The 18,106-nt window shown below is 57.5% G+C and overlaps 2 protein-coding genes across 3 annotated transcripts in view; both read left to right on the forward strand.

The window, feature by feature from the left end:
* The first annotated feature begins 911 nt into the window (after window positions 1-911).
* Window positions 912-8,181, forward strand: P2RY6 (pyrimidinergic receptor P2Y6). Of its 2 annotated transcripts, none has more exons than XM_052699365.1 (2): window positions 912-995; window positions 6,055-8,181. In XM_052699365.1, exon 2 carries the CDS (start codon window positions 6,087-6,089, stop codon window positions 7,065-7,067), a length of 981 nt encoding a protein of 326 aa, XP_052555325.1. In that variant the 5' UTR covers window positions 912-995; window positions 6,055-6,086; the 3' UTR covers window positions 7,068-8,181. The 2 variants fall into 2 exon arrangements, with proteins under 2 accessions (XP_052555325.1, XP_052555324.1); XM_052699364.1 differs by having other exon boundaries at window positions 928-1,036.
* Window positions 8,182-10,461: 2,280 nt separating this feature from the next.
* Window positions 10,462-18,106, forward strand: part of ARHGEF17 (Rho guanine nucleotide exchange factor 17) — a 32,909-nt gene continuing 25,264 nt past the window's right edge. Inside the window, exon 1 of the mRNA XM_052699270.1 lies at window positions 10,462-13,239. Within this exon, the coding sequence (XP_052555230.1) occupies window positions 10,462-13,239 (2,778 nt within the window). The remainder of the gene's footprint in view (window positions 13,240-18,106) is intronic.

Below are 18,106 nucleotides of genomic sequence, written 5' to 3' on the forward strand. Positions count from 1 at the left end.
CAATCCAGGTATTTGCAAGGTGGGAATGATGACCCCTTCTCCAGCTGTGCCACTCCATCCAGCTGTGCCTCTCCATCCAGCTGTGAAACGCCATCCAGCTGTGCCCCAGCTCCAGATTTGCCCCCTCTCCAGTTCTAAAAACCCTTCCCAGCTGGGCCAATGCCATCTGCTGTGACATCTCCATCCAGCTGTGCCACCCACATCCAGATGTGCTCTTGCCCAGCTGTGCCCCCACCCAGATGTTCTTCCTTATCCAGCTCTACCCCACCCAACTATGACTTTCATCCAGCTGTTTCCCTACCCAGATGATCCCCCTCAGTTATGCCCCCCCCAGCTGTGTCCCCTGCAGCTCTGCCATCCTAATCCAGCTGTGCCCCCCAGTCCTACTCTCTCCATCCTTCTGTGCTGCCACCCAGCTGTGCCCCCTCCAATTTTGCCCTCCCAATCCAGCTGTGCCCTCCCGATCCCACTCTACCCTCCTCCAACCATCCCAGAGAACCCAGCTGTGCCATCCCACCCCCTCCTCACACCCATCCAGCTGCGCCATCCCAATCAGTTGTGCCATCCCGGTCCAGCTGTGCCCCCTCCATCGTTGCCACCCCAATCCCACTACGTGCCACCCAGATGCATCCCCTATCGTACCGCACCCCCATCCAGACGTGTCCCCCTCCAGCTGTGCCCTCCCCATCCAGCTGTGCCATCCTAATCCAAATGCACCACCCCCTTCCCCGTGTCCTCATCCAGCTGTGCCCTCCCCATCCAGCTGTTCCATTCTATTCCCTATGTGCCACCCCATTCCTTGCCTCCCCACCCAGCCGTGCGCTCCCCATCCAGCTGTGCCCCCTCCCCACTCTCCACCCCCTCCCCACCCCACAGGTGCCCGGGCCGGGCGGGGCGGAGGGGGGCGGCCCCCAGGGCGGATCGGGGCGGGCGGAGAGCGGAGGGGCGGCCCCACATTGCGATCGCTGCTTCGTTCCCGGCGCATCCCCGCTCCGGTAAGCGTGGAACCGAACCGAGCCGAACCGAGCCGGGCAAGGTGAGGCCGGGATGAGGCAGGCAGAACTGGGAGGGGTCGGGTTGAACAACAGGATCGGATCCGGTCTAAACCGGGGTAGGATCCAAGCAGACTGTGTCACACCGACCCGGGTAGGATGGGGCTGAACGGGGCGGGATGGGATCGGGGTGCGGATCGAGCCGTGGGGTGACATTGAGCAAACACCCAGCCCCATTGGGGCAGTGCCTATGGTGGGTTGGAATCCTGGGCAGCCCAAGTGAGGGAGTTGAGGTTAAGGAGTGGGCTCAAGGCTCCTCGGGGGACTTGGTGGGGGTCCCACGTCCATGAGGTGGCACAGCCCAGAGCTGCCCATCACATCTGTCGCCTATAGGGAGCGAGTCGGGGCTCCCCAGCTGTGCCCTACACCCTAAGCTGGGAGCTGGAGGTGTTTTCCTAATGGGATCTGGCTGTGTGGGGACATTGGTGACAGTGAGGGCAACACGTATATGTATTTACATACATGCAGGGATGTAGGTATACGTGAACAGAGGGGTGTGCGCACACAGATGTGTGTCCAGGAGCTTAAATTTCTGGGTGTCTATGCATAGAGGTGCCCTGCTCAGGAAAGGTGTAGACCAGTATAGGTGTGCACAGAGATAGATTCCAGTGTATAGGCACAGAGATCCATACAGTTGTGCATGGAGATGTGTTTGCAGAGATAGGCACAGAGGTTTGCGTGTGTTTGGAGATGCATTTTCATCTATAAGTAGAGAGTAACGTATATACATTGCATGCATGTGGGTCCGTGTGCTTACAGAGCCACGTCTGTGTTTGTTTGGATTTGTAGAGAGGTATATCCATGTGCAAAGGGGTGCATACATGCAAGGAGGTATAGATCTGCTTGTATACATATGCTTGTCTGTGAATGTTTATGCACATGGGTGAACAGATGGGTCCAGATGTGGGATTGTGGGTCTCTGGTGCATACGTGAGTCTGTGAGTAAATAACACAGGGTTTGCACAAACCCCTCCGTGGCTGGAGGCTGCCAGCTGAGCCCTGGCAGCTCAGTGCAGGAGTGCCCTTATCCCCTTTGCCCCCATCCCGCTGCATGGAGGAAAGCACCTCCGTGGCGTCCCAAAAGGTGACGTGAGGACGGGTTGTTTTGCAGAGCAGGCAGGCAGCCCCGAGCTACGTGTTTTCCCCTTCTCACATCTCTCCAACCTGCTTTGCTTAATCCCTGCCCCCGCAGTGCAGGTTTGCTGGGTTTCGTGCGAGCGCATTTCGTGCATGGGAGGAACTTCGTGCCCGTGAGCCCATGGACTGGGTTTGTTTTATTGCTGGGGCACAAAACCGTACAGGAGATGCCCATAGAGTGATGCCCATATCCCTTATCACCCTCCTCGATGCCCCTCGTCTCCAGGCTTTGATAAATGGAGGTTTCCCCATCTTACCCGTGGAGGGCTGCAGATCTGCTGAGCTGCAGATTTCACTTCCACCGTGGTGCAGAACCAGAAACCATCCCAACAGCCTCCAACTTCTCCTTCCTATCTTTCCCTTATCTCCTCCCATGCAGTGATAAATCCCACGGCACCCTGCACAGCTCAACGTAGGGCAGCCCTTTCCCCACTTGGAGCCCTAATTTCCCCATGGGTTTTACCCTGTGCCCATCACTGTGACATCAAGGACCACTGATGTCCTTGTGACCAATTTTTTGGCTGCTTTTTTTAAGGACAGGAGTGTTCCACCACCGGCCATGCTCATAACCTTGAGCATGTAGCCCTGCACCCTACAAGGGACATTTTTTTCTTGGGAATTCTTCCTGGAGATCTAACAGCCATTTCCATGGGTCAACACAGGAAAAACAAACCCCAAACCAATGTTCCATCCTCCCACTGACCCACTGACCATTGTCCCACCACCCCATCAGTCCATTGATCCTTTGATCCATTGGCCCATTGACCTATTGGCCCATTATTCCATTGGTCCATCACCCCATCAGGCCATTGACCCATTGACCCATTGTCCAATTGTCCCGTTGTCCCATGGACCCGTTATCCCATTGTCCCATGGACCCGTTATCCCATTGTCCCACCACCCCATCAGTCCATTGATCCTTTGATCCATTGGCCCATTGATCTATTGGCCCTTTATTCCATTGGTCCATCACCCCATCAGGCCATTGACCCATTGACCCATTGTCCAATTGTCCCGTTGTCCCATGGACCCATTGACCCTTTATCCCATTGTCCCATCACCCCATCAGGCCACTGACCCATTGTCCCATTGTCCCACTGACCTGTTGACCCATTTTCCTATTGACTCCTTGGCCCACTGGTCTGTGCCATCAGCCTGGAGCATGGATCAGCGCTGTGCCAATGGGTTTCACTTGGATCTGTGGCCTATTTTTGCAAAAGCAACGAGTTGCTTGAAAGCAGTAAGAGGGAACATCTGATTCTTCTATCTGATTCGTCTGCACGAGGCAAATTTAGAACACGAAACATGCTCAGCTGCAGCAGTGTCCTCATGCCAAGCTTGGACAAAGCTCCCTGCTCTGGAAGGGAGGTGAAACAATGCAGTAATTGCATTAGGATGGAGAAATATGCACATATTCAGTGCTCTAACTATTTCTTTTAGCAGCCTTGCAGGTGGCCCGGGGCACCCATGGGTGCTTGAGTCGTGGTGTCACTGCTGTCACGTTCCCAGATCCCTTTCTGGGCTGATCCTGGTGGCACATTCTCAGATATCACTTGGTGCCTGTATTTTGCTTTTTGGGGTCTGGGGGACGCTGTGCCCACCCTGGCATGCAGTGCTGTGCCCACGCTGCCACTTGGTTCCTGTTCCGCATTTGGTGCTTGGCTGCCACGTCAGAGTGGAAGGGGAAGTGATGCTACAGATGCACCCAGGACCTGGAGCGAGTCCAGGGCCCAGTACCTCCAGCACCCTGAGCAACTCAGCAGGTAGGAGGTGCTCTGGGCTCCCCAAGCCCACCCCCTTCCTTTTGCAGGCCATTTCCCATGGTGGTGATCCCCTGGGTGAGGCCCGACTGGGGATCCCTGGGGAGGGCACAGGCGTGGGTACCCCGGCCCTATGCTCCACACTCTACCCCAACTCTACACTGAGGCTTGGGGCAGGGGTGAGGGCAAGGGGGATTCAGCGTGTTTCATCTCTGGAGTGGCTGTTGGAGGTGGCTGGGGCTGGGCAGTGGGTGCCATGGGGCACCGTGGGGTGTAGGGGGATCAGAGGTGCCAGGTGACACCTAGGCAAAGTGATGTGGCCAGGGTTGGGCAGGGGGATGGTTGCTGCCTTTTGTTGTGCTTTATTTCCTCCTTTCACTTGTCGGGTTGCAACCCTCTCCCCCAGCAGAGCCAGCTGCGGTTGCACCTTCTGTCCTGGGCACATCTTCCCTTCCCCTTTTTTTCCCCATCCCCATTGTTCTTTACTCAGAGAGTGGTGAGGGGCTGGAACAGCTGCCCAGAGAGGCTGTGATGCCCCGTTCATCCCTGGAGGTGTTCAAGGCCAGGTTGGATGGGGCCCTGGGCAGCCTGGGCTGCTGTGAGATGGGGAGGTTGGTGGCCCTGCATTGGTGGGGGGTTGGAGCTTCGTGATCCTTGAGCTCCCTTCCAACCCAAGCCATTCTGTGATTCTGTGATTCCCCTACAGAAAGCCTCTCCCCAGTGCCCAGAGCTCAGAGGGATGGGTTCCAAACAAAACCTTCCACCACCAATTGGCCATCACTCTCAGTTGCTGGATGAAAGCGCCCACAAAACACCTCTGTGTCCCGCTGCAGGAGGCACTGCTTGCTGCTTCCCAACCGGGTGACTCTGCCATGGGACTTTGGCACCCCCTGCAGAGGAGCAGGGACGTGGGCTGAGCTCACTGCATTGCTAATGGCCATGCTGCAATTTCCTCTGCGTCAGCTCTTCCTGCCCAGCAAAGTGCCAGCACCGCAGGGTGGTGATGAAGGCCACTGCAGTGCCCCAAGGGCCATCACCCATCCACCCAACAGACCCCAAATTCCATCATTCGATAGAACAAGAGGGAACAGCCTCCAGTTGTGCCAGAGGAGGGTCAGCTTGGATGCTGGGGAAAACTTATTCTGTCAAGGAGTGGTGATGCAGTGGTACAGTTGCCCAGGGAGTGATGGATGAAAAGCTTAACATGAACCAGCAGTGTGTTCTTGCAGCTCAGAAAACAAACGGGATCCTGGGCTCCATCAGCAGAGGGGTGGCCAGCAGGGACAGGGAGGTGATTGTCCCCCTCTGCTCTGCCCTCCTGAGGCCCCATCTGCAGCACTGCGTCCAGGGCTGGAGCCCCCAGGACAAGAAAGACAGGGAGCTGTTGGAGAGGGTCCAGAGGAGCCACAAAGATGAGCAGAGGGCTGCAGCACCTCCCTACAAAGACAGGCTGAGGGAGCTGGGCTTGTTGAGCATGGAGAAGAGAAGCTGCGGGGTGACCTCAGTGCAGCCTGCAGTGCCTCAAGGGAGCCTGCAGACAGGAGGGGAGTCAGCTCTGTGCAAGGGGAGATGGCAGCAGGACAAGGGGAAATGGTTTGGAGTTGAGGGAGGGCAGCTGGAGGTTGGATGTCAGGGGGAAGTTGTTTAGAGAGAGAGTGGTGAGGGGCTGGAACAGCTGCCCAGAGAGGCTGTGATGCCCCGTCCATCCCTGGAGGTGTTGGAGGCCAGGTTGGATGGGGCCCTGGGCAGCCTGGGCTGCTGTGAAATGGGGAGGTTGGTGGCCCTGCATTGGAGCTTTGAGATCCTTGAGGTCCCTTCCAACCGAAACCATTCTGTGATTCTGTGATCCCTGGGGATGTTCAGGACAGTGGGGGTGTGGCATTAAGGTTGTGGTCAGTGGGAGCAGTGGAGATGGGCTAGGGTTGGGCTTGGGAATCCTAGAGGTCTTTTCCAACCTCAGTGATTCTGTGATTCTGTGATTCTATGATCTGTGTTGCCTTGGGATGGTGGCAGATGAGGCTATGGGGCTGCACATGCCAGTCCAGGTTCATCCTGAGTGCATCATACATGGCCAAGCCACTGACTGCCCCATTTGTCGTTCACAGGCACTTCACCCAGTGAAGAGGGGACCATCAGCATGGCCAACTTCACAGCTGGGAGGAACTCGTGCACCTTCCACGAGGAATTCAAGCAGGTCCTGCTGCCCCTGGTCTACTCAGTGGTGTTCCTACTGGGGCTGCCACTCAACGCCGTTGTCATTGGGCAGATCTGGCTGGCCCGCAAGGCGTTGACCCGCACCACCATCTACATGCTGAACCTGGCCACAGCCGACCTGCTCTACGTCTGCTCCCTCCCTCTCCTCATCTACAACTACACCCAGAAGGATTACTGGCCCTTCGGGGACTTCACCTGCAAATTCGTCCGCTTCCAGTTCTACACCAACCTGCATGGCAGCATCCTCTTCCTCACCTGCATCAGCGTCCAGCGCTACATGGGGATCTGCCACCCCTTGGCCTCGTGGCACAAGAAGAAAGGAAAGAAGCTGACGTGGCTGGTGTGTGCTGCGGTGTGGTTCATCGTCATCGCCCAGTGCCTGCCCACCTTCGTCTTCGCCTCCACCGGCACGCAGAGGAATCGCACTGTCTGCTACGACCTGAGCCCTCCGGACCGCTCCTCATCCTACTTCCCCTATGGCATCACGTTGACCATCACCGGTTTCCTGCTGCCCTTTGCAGCCATCCTGGCCTGCTACTGCAGCATGGCCCGCATCCTGTGCCAGAAAGATGAGCTGATCGGCTTGGCGGTGCACAAGAAGAAGGACAAGGCCGTGCGCATGATCATCATCGTCGTCATCGTCTTCTCCATCAGCTTCTTCCCCTTCCACCTCACCAAGACCATCTACCTGATCGTCCGCTCCTCACCCACCTTGCCCTGCCCGACCCTGCAGGCTTTTGCCATTGCCTACAAGTGCACGCGGCCCTTCGCCAGCATGAACAGCGTCCTCGACCCCATCCTCTTCTACTTCACCCAACGCAAGTTTCGTGAGAGCACCCGCTATCTCCTGGACAAGATGAGCTCCAAGTGGCGGCACGACCACTGCATCACCTATGGCTCCTAGGTGGACGAGGCCCCACCGGGGGCTGGGCATGGAGCAATTTGGGTTGAAGCTGCATGGTGAGGAGATGGGGATGCGCCCAGAGAGCTGTGGGTGCCCAATCCCTGGAGCTGTTCGAGACCAGGCTGGATGGGGCTCTGGGCCCTCATGGGTTGGAAATAGATGATCTTAGAGGTCTCTTCCAACCCAAGCCATCCCATCATTCTACCATCTCCAGACTGACTTCCATCCCGTCTCCAGCCCACAGCAGTGTGGAGAGCATCCCAGCACAGAGCCCACGTGGTGTCTGTTGGCTCTCACCAATTACACAATGCCATCCTGGTTTTAGCTGCTTCGTGCCAAGTTTTGGTGGAGGCTGAGGCACCAACACAGAAAATGTTACCGGTGGGACCAGTGTTCAAAGCTTCTCCTCATCTTATGGGCCTGTACCATCCCTGGGAAGGATTTTTTGGGGGCTGGGAAATGTGGCTCTGTGTTTTTCCCCAGTGAAACTGTGGAGCAGTTCAGGGGTCCCAAATACCAATAGAACTTCCATGTCTCCAGGAGAGGAAAAGTTCAACGTCACGGACATTTCAGTGGTAACTCTGGCATAACCCAAAATGGGACTGGACCAACAAGAGATGTGGGCCCAGTGGTGCAAGAGAGCACCACTAGGAACTGGGAAGGGGGACTGAAGGGAACTGGGACACCAATGCCACAATTCCCACCCAGGCGATGGCCACGGGCTGATAGGCACATGCCAGCATCACTGTCCTTGGACTCTCAGCATCCTCTGCCACCCCTGTCTCCCAGAACCCCACATCTGATGTGCGTTCTGCAGGGTGACAGTGCTGAGCCAGTGAATCAAAGCACTGTGGTTTGCACGGGACATCATCCAGAGGAGGCTGAGCCATCGCCACCAGGACGCTGGGCACTGTGGATGTACCTCTCACTGCTTTGATGTCTTTAACATCCAGGATGACGTATAGAATAAACCCGCCCTCCTTTTTCCTGTGTGTACCCAACAATGTACAGGTGCCATATGTACCCATATATACATCAGCCAAGCAGAGGAAGGTCGTAGCACTGCTCAGATACGCTCCACTCAAAATACACCTCGAATATCCACACCACGTTACGTGTGTGCCTGTATGTGTGTCGATCTGTGGGTGCTGCGTACCTCACAGGTGTTGGTGTGCAGCAGTCACATCTAAGTCAATCGAAGCCATTTGCTTTCAATCTCAGCAATTAGCAGCCCTCCAGACTGGATGCTTGTGCAAAGCCACGCAGCCAGGCTCCCCAGTTAATCCCAATGCACTGCATCTTGAGCTCTGTGCCAAAGCAAGAGCTAAGAGTTGGGACAGGGTGTGTTTGGTTGGGATGCAGGAGGCAGTGGAGGAGACAGGGGTGGATTTGGGGTGGACTTGGGTGACTTTGGGAGGCCTTGGGGGGGACTTGAGGTGGCTTTGGAGTGGACTTGAGGTGGCCTTGAGGTGGACTTTGGGTGGCCTTGAGGTGGACTTGGGTTGGATTTGAGGCGGATTTGGGGTGGATTTGGGGTGGACTTTGATGGACTTGAGGTGGTCTTTGGGTTCCCCTTGCTTGTAGCCAATGAAATCTCTTCCAATGCGTTTTTGGGGTCTCCCATCCCCGCAAGGCCGCGTGATGCATTAATACGGGTGGTTGGAGGGGACGCAGCTGTCCCCAGGTTTCCCCCAGACGAAGCAGAGGAGGGCGTTGCGCTCACGTTCGGCCACACCACGCGGACCCAGGAGAGGGCGCAACGTCTTCAGGTTTGGAAAGGGCGAAAATAAATTAAAAAAAGAAAAAAATTAAAAAAAAAAATCTCCGGATTTCGGAGAGTGCACAAAATCTTTTGGGTTTTGGAGAGGACGTCAGATTTTGGGGTTTGGGGGAATGTGTGCGCAGGGGAGTGGAGGGATGCAGGATGCACCCCGAGACCCTGTGCCAAGTGGATGTAGGGCTGACTACGGAAAGTTGGGCAAAAGGATGCCAAGGAAAGTCCAAAAAAGGCAAAACTGGGCAGATTCTGTATTTCCCCAGGAGCTCAGATGCCCCCAGGATACCTTTGTGGGGTGTGCAAGCAGACAGTAACCTCTGCTCAGTGCCTAGGAGAGAGATTTGGGGTCTCTGTGATTTGGGGACTCTGTGGGGACGCTGCAGGTTTGGGGCAGGGTCACTCCATACACCACAAAGAGGTCTGGGAGGTGGAAGTGCCAATCCTGTGTGCGTGCTCGGGAGCTCAGCTGATGGGCTTCTGGTCTGCCCAGCCTTGGGGTCTGATGGCTCCTTCTCAGATCCACGGTGTGGATGCGGTGGTGGTGGCGGTGTCACCCTATAATGCCACCAGGCCCAGAGGCCGAGGTGATGGGCACAGCAACTCCTGGGGGGATGGGATGGAAGGGGAACACTTGGAGACGTGTCTCCTTCACTTGCAGCCCAAGGAGCAGCTCTTGCTGCACCGAAAGCAGAAGAAACACAAAGCTCTTCCCTAAACCACATCCCAAATGCCAGGGGACAGCGTGGAGACACCCAGCCCCGGGGGCAGAGGGGCAGGAAGAAAGGGAGAATTGGGACAGAACCCCCACCCCGGGGCTCAGGGCTCTACTGGGGGCACTTGGAAAGCTTCCGTGCCCCTGCGACAGAGAGAGCAGAGTCCTTTCCGTGGTGCCACAGCAGAGCAAATCGAGGTTATCCCATTCATTTTCGTTTCCTCCGCGATAAACCCTTGGGAGATGGAGATCAGTGCCTGCAAGCACGGAGCGCTGGCAGCGTTTTGGAGGCTTGAAAAGCCACGAGAACATCGTTAAGCAGAGCAGAGCGCTGCCAGGGCTCGTGGAAAGTCGGGGATGGGGCAATGCAGGAGGAATTCGGGCGGGGGGGGGGGGGGGAGGAGTGGAAGGGGGAGGGGAGGAAAAGGGTCTCTGCCTTCAGCCCCGACTTTTAACCTCCTGATGGGGTTTTCCTCGCAGAAAGAACAAAAAAAAAGTTGAGAGAGATGGAGAGGGAGGAAGGGATGGGGAGGGAGGAGAGATGCGGGGGGTGATCGCTCGGCCTGCTCTCCTTCTGCCGTTGCCAAAAAAAAAAAGAGAAGGGGAAAAAAAAAGGACAATCCGCAGCCCTGCAACCATCCCCCTCTGCAGGAGGAAACCACGCCTCTCGGGGAAAGTTTATTTGAATGCAACAAATAAAAAAGAAGGGGGTGAGGGAAAAAGGAAAAAAAAAAAAGAGGGAGGGAGGGAGGAAAAAAAGCTGGAAAAAAAAAAAGAGAGAGAGAGAGAGAGAGAAAACAAAGCGGGAGGGATGAAGGCCGGCGGCGGCCCGGAGGAGGAGCGGGGCCGGGCGGTGCCGGGGGGCAGCGGGGGGCGGGCGGAGGCGGCCCCGGGGGGGGCACACAATGGCGGAGGGGGGCAGCGGCCGGGGGGCATTGCAGGGCCGAATGCTGCCCGCCTCCTCCCCGCCTTCCTCCTCCTCCTCCTTCTCGTTCCCGGCTAGGAAAGTTTCGCCGCCGCCGAACGCCGAATCGCCGGGTCGGGCGTTCCGCAGCCTGGCCCCATCGGTTCGTCAGCTTTCCCTTCGCTTCGCCGAGCCGGAGCCAGCACCGGGCCCGGCCCATGCCGGGACGCCGCCGCCGCCGCCGCCTCCTCCTCCTCCTCCTCTTCCTCCTCCTCTACCGCCTCGGGGGCCGGCGCTGAGCGCGGAGCCGCCGCGCTGGCCCAGCGTCCCGGCGATGCGCAAACTCTTCGGAGAGAACGGACGGCGCTCCCCGGGATGCGGAGCCGGGAGCGGCTCCGGACGGGCATCGCAGCCCCCTCCGCCTCCGCCCCGCAGCCGCGTCCCGCACCCCGCGCTGCGCGCTGCCCGCGGAGCTCCGCCGGGGCCCGGCCCGCATTCCTGGCATAGCTCGACCCACCCTCCTCCTCCTCCTCCTTCCTCCTCTTCTTCTTCCTCCTCGTCCCGCAGCCTGGAGGAGCCGCGTCGGGGTGCGGAAGGAGAAGGGCGAAGCGCCCAACGTTTGGCCGAGAGGGACGGAGAGGCGCCGGGCAAAGCGGGCGGCAGGCAGCCGCTGGCCCCCGCCGGTCCCGTGGTTGCCCGCGTGGCCAAGGTGAACCTCCTGCCCTTCGGCAGCCCCGTCGGGAGCCGCTACGCCAGCAGCGAGACGCTGAAGGAAGAGGAGCAGCCAGCAGGCTGCTGGGCATTGCACGGAGGACGCCGATCGCCCGCTTTGGGGCCGAACGATGGGTTGGCGTGGGGGCAACCCCAAATCCGAGCCCGGCCCAAGCTGCCTTCGGGCATGGCCAAGGTGAGGGCGGATTTGGGGAGCGATGCTCTACAGCCGGTGGGAGACCGCGCTGAGCACCGCAAGTCTTTATCCAACCCTGACATCGCCACCGAGACTTTGACGCTGCTCAGCTTCCTCAAGTCGGACCTGTCGGAGCTGAAGGTGAAGAAAAAAGGGGTGAGGATCGGCGAGGCCGCAGCCTACGACGTCCCCGCATCCAACCTTCGGACCCGCGGCTCCGCTCAGCCCTCCGGCCGCTGGGCGCCGGGCGAACGGCCCACGCTGAAGGACCTGACGGCCACGTTGCGCCGCGCCAAGTCCTTCACCTGCTCAGACAAATCGGGGACGAGGCGGCTCTTCCTGCAGAGCGCCATGAAGCAGAGCTCCTCCGAGCTCCTCCTGGCCTCTGCTGGCAGCCACGACGGTGGGAGGATGGGGGATGATGAGGACGCGCTGCCCGTGGTCATCCAGGATCAGTACATCCAGGAGGCCAGGCAGGTCTTTGAGAAGATCAGCAGGATGGGCTCCCAGCAGGACTATGGCTTGGCGGCCGAGCAGAAGGACAGCGGAGGTGTGGATGGAACTGAGGAGGTGGCAGCGATGGCGGGGATGGACGTGGCCCTTCGGGGGCAGCCAGTGGGCACGCAGTGTTTGAAGAAGGTGGAGCTGGAGGAGAATGTCTCTTGCAGGAAGTCCGTGGAGGAGCTGCTGGGTCACGAGTCAAGCGTGACGGACGAGGGTATTGTCACTGAGCCAGAGCCAGGGCCCACTGGGGTGGTCTTGGGGGATCTACGCGAGACCTGGCAGCTGCATGACAACAGTGCCATCGAGCCACTTCCACCCCCTGCTTCGGCTGCAGAGGATGCTCTGGCCTGCAAGGCCCAAGCACCGTCAGAGACCCCGAGCACACCCAGCAGCTTGCGGCGCCGGCGGAAATTCCCCTCGGTGGGCATCAATGGGGTGGAGAGTGGCGTCGGGGAGGGTCCCGGTGAGCCCTACCGCTCCCTGAGTGACCCCATGCCCCACCGGCGTTGTCCGGTGACGGAGGACGTGAAGAATTTCTCCGTTGACAGCAACCTGTTGGGTTCATTGAGCTCCAAGGGCGGCATCCCGCAGCCCTCGGCCATCGCGTTGGCCGGGCACGCGGGCAGCGCAGGCAGCGACCTGTCGCTCTGCAGCGACGGGCTGCGAGATTACAGCAGCCTCATCCAGACCATCGTCAGCCAGCCCGGCGCCATGGATAAAGTCATCGATGAGAAGGGCAACGGGAAAACCATCAAGAAGAAATCTCTGAGCGATCCCAGCCGCCGCGGAGGAGAGCTGCCGGCGGGCGCCTTTGAGGGACCCGGCGAGGCCATCAGCGAGCTGGAGGGCAGCATCCCCCCGTCCAGCAGCGAGCCCATCCTTTCGGAGCAGAGAGCTGTCCCTGCCTGTCCCCAGGGTGTTGGACACGGCTACGGCTTTGACCCCAAGCTGGCCGAGGTGCTGTCACCGCGCGGCGCCCGCCGGAGCTCCAAGAAGCGCAGCGGCCGCGTGTCCCACCAGGAGAACCAGGTGGTGCCTGCCACCATGGCCAGAGCCCGCCCGGCCACCAAGCACGTACGGCACACCAGCGAGCCTGCCACCTTCGTCCCCATCACGGTCCCCGAGCCGCACGCTGGCCACCATGCCCAGCACCCCGCTCTGGAGGCCGCCCGTCCCCCCGTCAAATCCTTCCCTGCCCTACAGCCGCCGTCACTGGAGGATGTCACCAAGCGTTACATGCTGGCCCTCAACTCCAGTGACACGTCCCCCAGCCCTGGGGATGGGTCCCGCTCCTCGCCTGTGACACCCACCGCCCCTGAGCCCGCCAGGTGCCCACGGCAGCCTGACCCCAAGAGCAAGCCCCAGGTGGTAAGTGCCCACTGTGCCCCAAATTCGATGACATGCGGGATGTTTTGTGTCCCCTCTCCACTGCGTGTCTCTCTTTGGGACCAAAGTTTTCTCGTTGACATGGGGAAATGCTGTGGGATGGCCAACAGTTGGGTCTGGCCCTTCCTGGAGAGATGTTGGTCCTGGAGTGGACAGGTTTTTGGAGCAGCTCCCCAAGCAGGTGATTTTGGGGTGGAAACCAAGTGATCTCTGGGTCAAACAGCACCAAAAGGCCACATCTCCCAGCAATGCTCTATAGGGTCCACATAAACGAGTGTGCTCTCGGCCAGCAGTGGGTGATTTTGTGCCTGAAGTGCTGAGTCAAAAGCTGCATTTTTGCCTTGGCAGAGGGCTTAAGCTGCCTTTTTCATTGGTATTTCTGCCGTTCTGCCCCATTGAGCAAACCAGTGCTTTCCACCCAAAAAATGCCTTGCAGTTGCTCTGCATGGGAACGTGCTGAGCACAGCTTTTTCCCCTAAAACTCTGCAACTTGAGGCTCACTGGTGGCTGGAGCTGAATTACAGCTTTATACAGAAATGTTCATTTTTAAAGATAAGGGGAAAAACTGGGGGAAAAGGTGATTGTGCGTGCTGTAATATAAAAGTTTAACCCTGCTTATAAGGGGCTTCAAGGTATGGATTTTTGCACTTGGGAGTGTGGATAGGGGACACACAAAGCTGCTAGAAAAGTGATGCCATACTTGCAAGCGCTGCCACCTCCTACACCCATTGGGCTTTTAATAACTCAGCACGAGTCCCCGTGGGCTGAAATCCCCAAATGGCGCCGGGCCGAAGCCCAGAAATACTTGAGCCCCATTTGGGTGGCGATTTATTGCAGCGAGAGGATGGGCTGTGCGATTTCTTGCAAAGCCTCCAGCAGCCAAGGAAGTGCCCAGGCAGCACAACCCTTGCTGACCAGGATGAGATGCAAAGTGAGGATATTTTTCCAAGAGCGTGTATGAATATAACAAAATTCTTCTTTTTTTTTCCCCCCATTTTCCTCCCTGAGCATCCCGGAATGCTTGGGTTCCTACTGGGTTGTGTTGGAGTGTTCTTTCAGTTCCCACTGGGTTTTGTTGGAATGTCCTTGGGGTTCTTGTTGAAGGTTCCTTTGGGTTTCCATTGGGTTGTGTTGGAATTTCCTTTGGGTTCCCACTGGGTTGTGTTGAAGTTCCCTTTGGATTCCTGCTGGATGGTGCTGGAGTGTCCTTTGGATTCGCACTGGGTTTTATTGGAGCTCCCTCTGGATTCCCATTTCCTTGGGGTTCCCATTGGTTTTTTTTTTGCTGTCCTTTGGGTTCCCACTGGGTTGTATTGCAGTTCTCTCTGGGTTCCCATTGGGTTTTGTTGGAGTTCCCTTTGGACTCCCTTTGGAGTTTCCTTTGGGTTCCCATTCGGTTTTATTGGAGTTCCTTTTGGATTCCCACTGGGTTTTACTGGAATGTCCTTTGGATTCCTGTTGGGTTTTATTGGATTTCCCTCTGGGTTCCCATCGGGTTTTGTGAGGGTTTCCTAGGGATTCCCACTGGGTTTTGTTGGCACGGCCTTAGGGTTCCTACTGGGTTTTGTTAGAGCTCCCATTGGGTTCCCACTGGATTTTGTTGGACATCTCTTCGGATGCCCTTTGAAGTTTCTTTTAGGTTCCCACTGGGTTTTGTTGGAGCAAAACACACTGGGACCTGTGTTGTCCCACAGTGTCACATGTACCCCGATGGCACACTCCAGGGCTGCAATAAGGGACAGGGACTCCCCCTCTTGGACACATCATGGCTTGGGTTGGGAGGGACCTTAAAGATCATCCGGTTCCAACATTACCCCAGCATCTTCGTGGCAAATCCAAAGGGTTGTGCCGGAGTTGGAGGGCTCTCCATAGCCCCCCAGGTTGGGGGGCAGCAGGTATGGGGGAATTGTGATGGAGTTGGAGGGCTTTCCATAGCTCCCCAGGTATAGGGGGCAGCAGGACCCCCACCCAGGGACACAGGATTTGCTGAACTGCAGCCATCCCATGAATCCATCCGTGCTCCTGCATCGGGTTGGAGCTGCAGCGCCGCCTTTGATCCATGCCCTTGGGCGAGGGTGGCTGCCTTACTGTTATCAGCACCCATTTTCTGCTCAATCCACCTCTTTCCGTGCTCTGCGCTCACCAATTCCCCCCCCCCCTCCTTCTCCCAACGAGAGCAGAAATCCTCCTTGCTGAGTTCCCAGCACCCATGGCCAGGTGGGTGCTGGGTGCTGCGTCACGTCCCACCCCGCAGATGGGTGCGGGTGGCGGCAGGTTGGGTTCTTTTCCCAGCCCCAGGCTGCAGGAATAGCAGCTCACAGCTGCGACGTGCCCTGCTTTCTGCGTGGTTGTTTGCACGAAATAATTTATGGATCATGTTGGTGCCGATTCGGTTGACGCCTCCGGGATGGTTGGAAGGGAAGAGGAGATGGAGGGGAGAGGCTAATGGCATTGCCATGGCACTGATGGGAGACAGGACCACAGCGCTGTGCCCTTTGGGAATTGGTTGGGGTGAGTTTTGCTGTGTTTTATGGTACAGACTGAGCGCTCACCTCCCCGTGATGCATCTATGGGGCGAGGGTCTGGTCCATAATAATTGTTGGGGACTAATTATCTGCAAGAGACCTCATGATCATGGGGTGAGAAGTGCTGTTGGAGCACCAAGTTGCAGTTCCCAACCAGGAGCATCCAGGCCAATCTGGGACTCATTTGGAGCAGATTCTACCCCAGACAACCCAGCCCAGCATCAGTTGCTGGCAACTGGGAGCCCAGTTTGGCTCAGCATCGCCTTGAGGCCGTGGGACCAGTGGTGCTCACCTTGTTCGAACCCGGCACCGCAGGGGCGAATTTTGCCTTTTAAGGCCAACGCTGCGGCCGTATCTTTGAATCTCCCTCCTGCCTCCGAGACTCTTTGAGCTGCAAAGAACTGAAAGCAGCGTTTTATTTCCCTTTGATTTATTAGAGGGCAGCGCTGGGATGTTTTATTTCAGATGGCACCGACCGTGGCCAGGGGGGAGGGAGGGGTGAGGGGGAACCACGTTGCTTTCGTTGTAGGGCACAGCGCTGAGGGCTGGATGTAACTTGGGACCTACGGGGAAGAAATCACCCTCATCTTCCATTTATTTTGTCTTGGTTTCTCCCCCCTCGGTTGCTCCTCTGCTCCATTCCGTTGTCATTCCTCCGTGGGGGCTTTTGCTCTTCCAAAATGGTCATCTGCGTCACGGCGTCCGTCCGTCCTTCTGTCCGTCTCTGGGAAGTAATGAAGGGGTCTGGTGTTTTCACAGCGCTCTTCCCCAGGGACACGTCCCTCCTTTCTCAGCCCTGCCTCATCCCGTTGCATTAGGAGCTGCCTTTCATTCACCCAGCACTGCTGTCCAAGCGCTGTTTGAGCCCAAACTGCAATCCCTGCAGCGTCCATGGGAGGTGAGGACTCCTGCTCCACCATTCCCAGCACCACCAAGGATTTACTTTCATGCTTTGCATTTTTTTCCCAAATTTATTTGGCGTGCACGGAGCGCAGAGCTCCAAAATCCCAAGGAAAACACAGTGCCCAAATCCATCCGGCTGCTCCCAGCGTGGTAGAACCCAACCCTGCCCCAAGGATCCCCCATTTTCTCATTGCCCTTGGTGCCTGCTGGGCTGCGTGTGCTGGCGGGTGGCTGCAACGTGCTGTTCTGTAACTGTTTGTCCTGGGCTCCTTCCAGCAGTTCTCTATGGGGCTGGGGAATCCCTGGTGCCGGAGAGCTTCAAACCCGTGCACTGGGTTTTTATTTTTGCCCGTGCATCCCGTAGCAAAACCCTTTTGCAGAGCAGAGCCTGCAGGGAGAAGCGACACTTTGGAGGCAGAAAGATAAAAGAAAAATGCATCACCAATATAAGGAAAAATGAGGTTTCCTGGCAGCAGCATCCCAAAAGCAGATGGGATGGGGGCACACGTGCTCCCTTGGGGGGGGGGTGGAAGATCAGGTAAGCTTGCTGCCACGTGCTGTTTGTTGACTTAGTAGCAGTCGGACCCAATGGGAAAATATTGACTTAAACGCAGCACCTCGTGGGATCAGACGTGTCATGGGAACACAGCCTTTCCCCACCTGGTGCTGCCCAGAAGGGACACATGAGAAAAGCTCTCCTAGCATGGAAGGAAGAGGAAAAAGGGAAATTTTTCCCCCTCCCCCCCCAAAAAATGGGGTTGCAGAGGGGGATGCGTGGCTGTGCCGGGTTTTTGGCGGGACTGGGACCTGTTGTCCTTTGTCCTCATGCCACCCCTCTGCTCCCTTCTCACCCATCTCCATAGGAACCACGTTTTGGGCCATGGTTGGGAGTTTTCTCTTTTTTTTGCTGTTACTGCAGATCTATAATTACATGGCTGGGGCGGGGAAATCTCAGCTTTTCTCCCCCAGGCGATATTTTGGGTGCTCTGCTTTCGGGTTCTGCCTGTGCCATCAGGCACAGCCCATGGGGACACCAGCTCTGGAAGGGGACATCAGCTCACCCTGCACCCTAACAGAGGGGAGAGCACCAATCTGGGGCTTTGGGGAAGCACACTCCAGCAGGGGTGATGGATGGCTGTTGCTTATTGTCACCTCTGGGTACGGCTGTTGGGCAGGTTGGTGATGCGGGGCAGCAGCCACCCCTGTGCCAATGGGGGTATAGGGTCAGGATCTGGCCCTGGAGAGAGAAGGTTGGCACTGGGCTGGCCAGATTCATGGGGATGTTCTAAACATGCAGGAGTGCATGGGGAGATGCAGGAGGCAGGGCTGCACCATCACTACGCATGCCAACACATGGCTGAGCTTTACCCAAGGACTGCTCTGCAATTGTGGGCAGCCTGCCTGCACCCTGCCTGCATGGA

Source organism: Tympanuchus pallidicinctus, unplaced genomic scaffold (assembly GCF_026119805.1).
Source record: "Tympanuchus pallidicinctus isolate F22 unplaced genomic scaffold, pur_lepc_1.0 scaffold36, whole genome shotgun sequence".
Taxonomy (NCBI): Eukaryota; Metazoa; Chordata; class Aves; order Galliformes; family Phasianidae; genus Tympanuchus; species Tympanuchus pallidicinctus.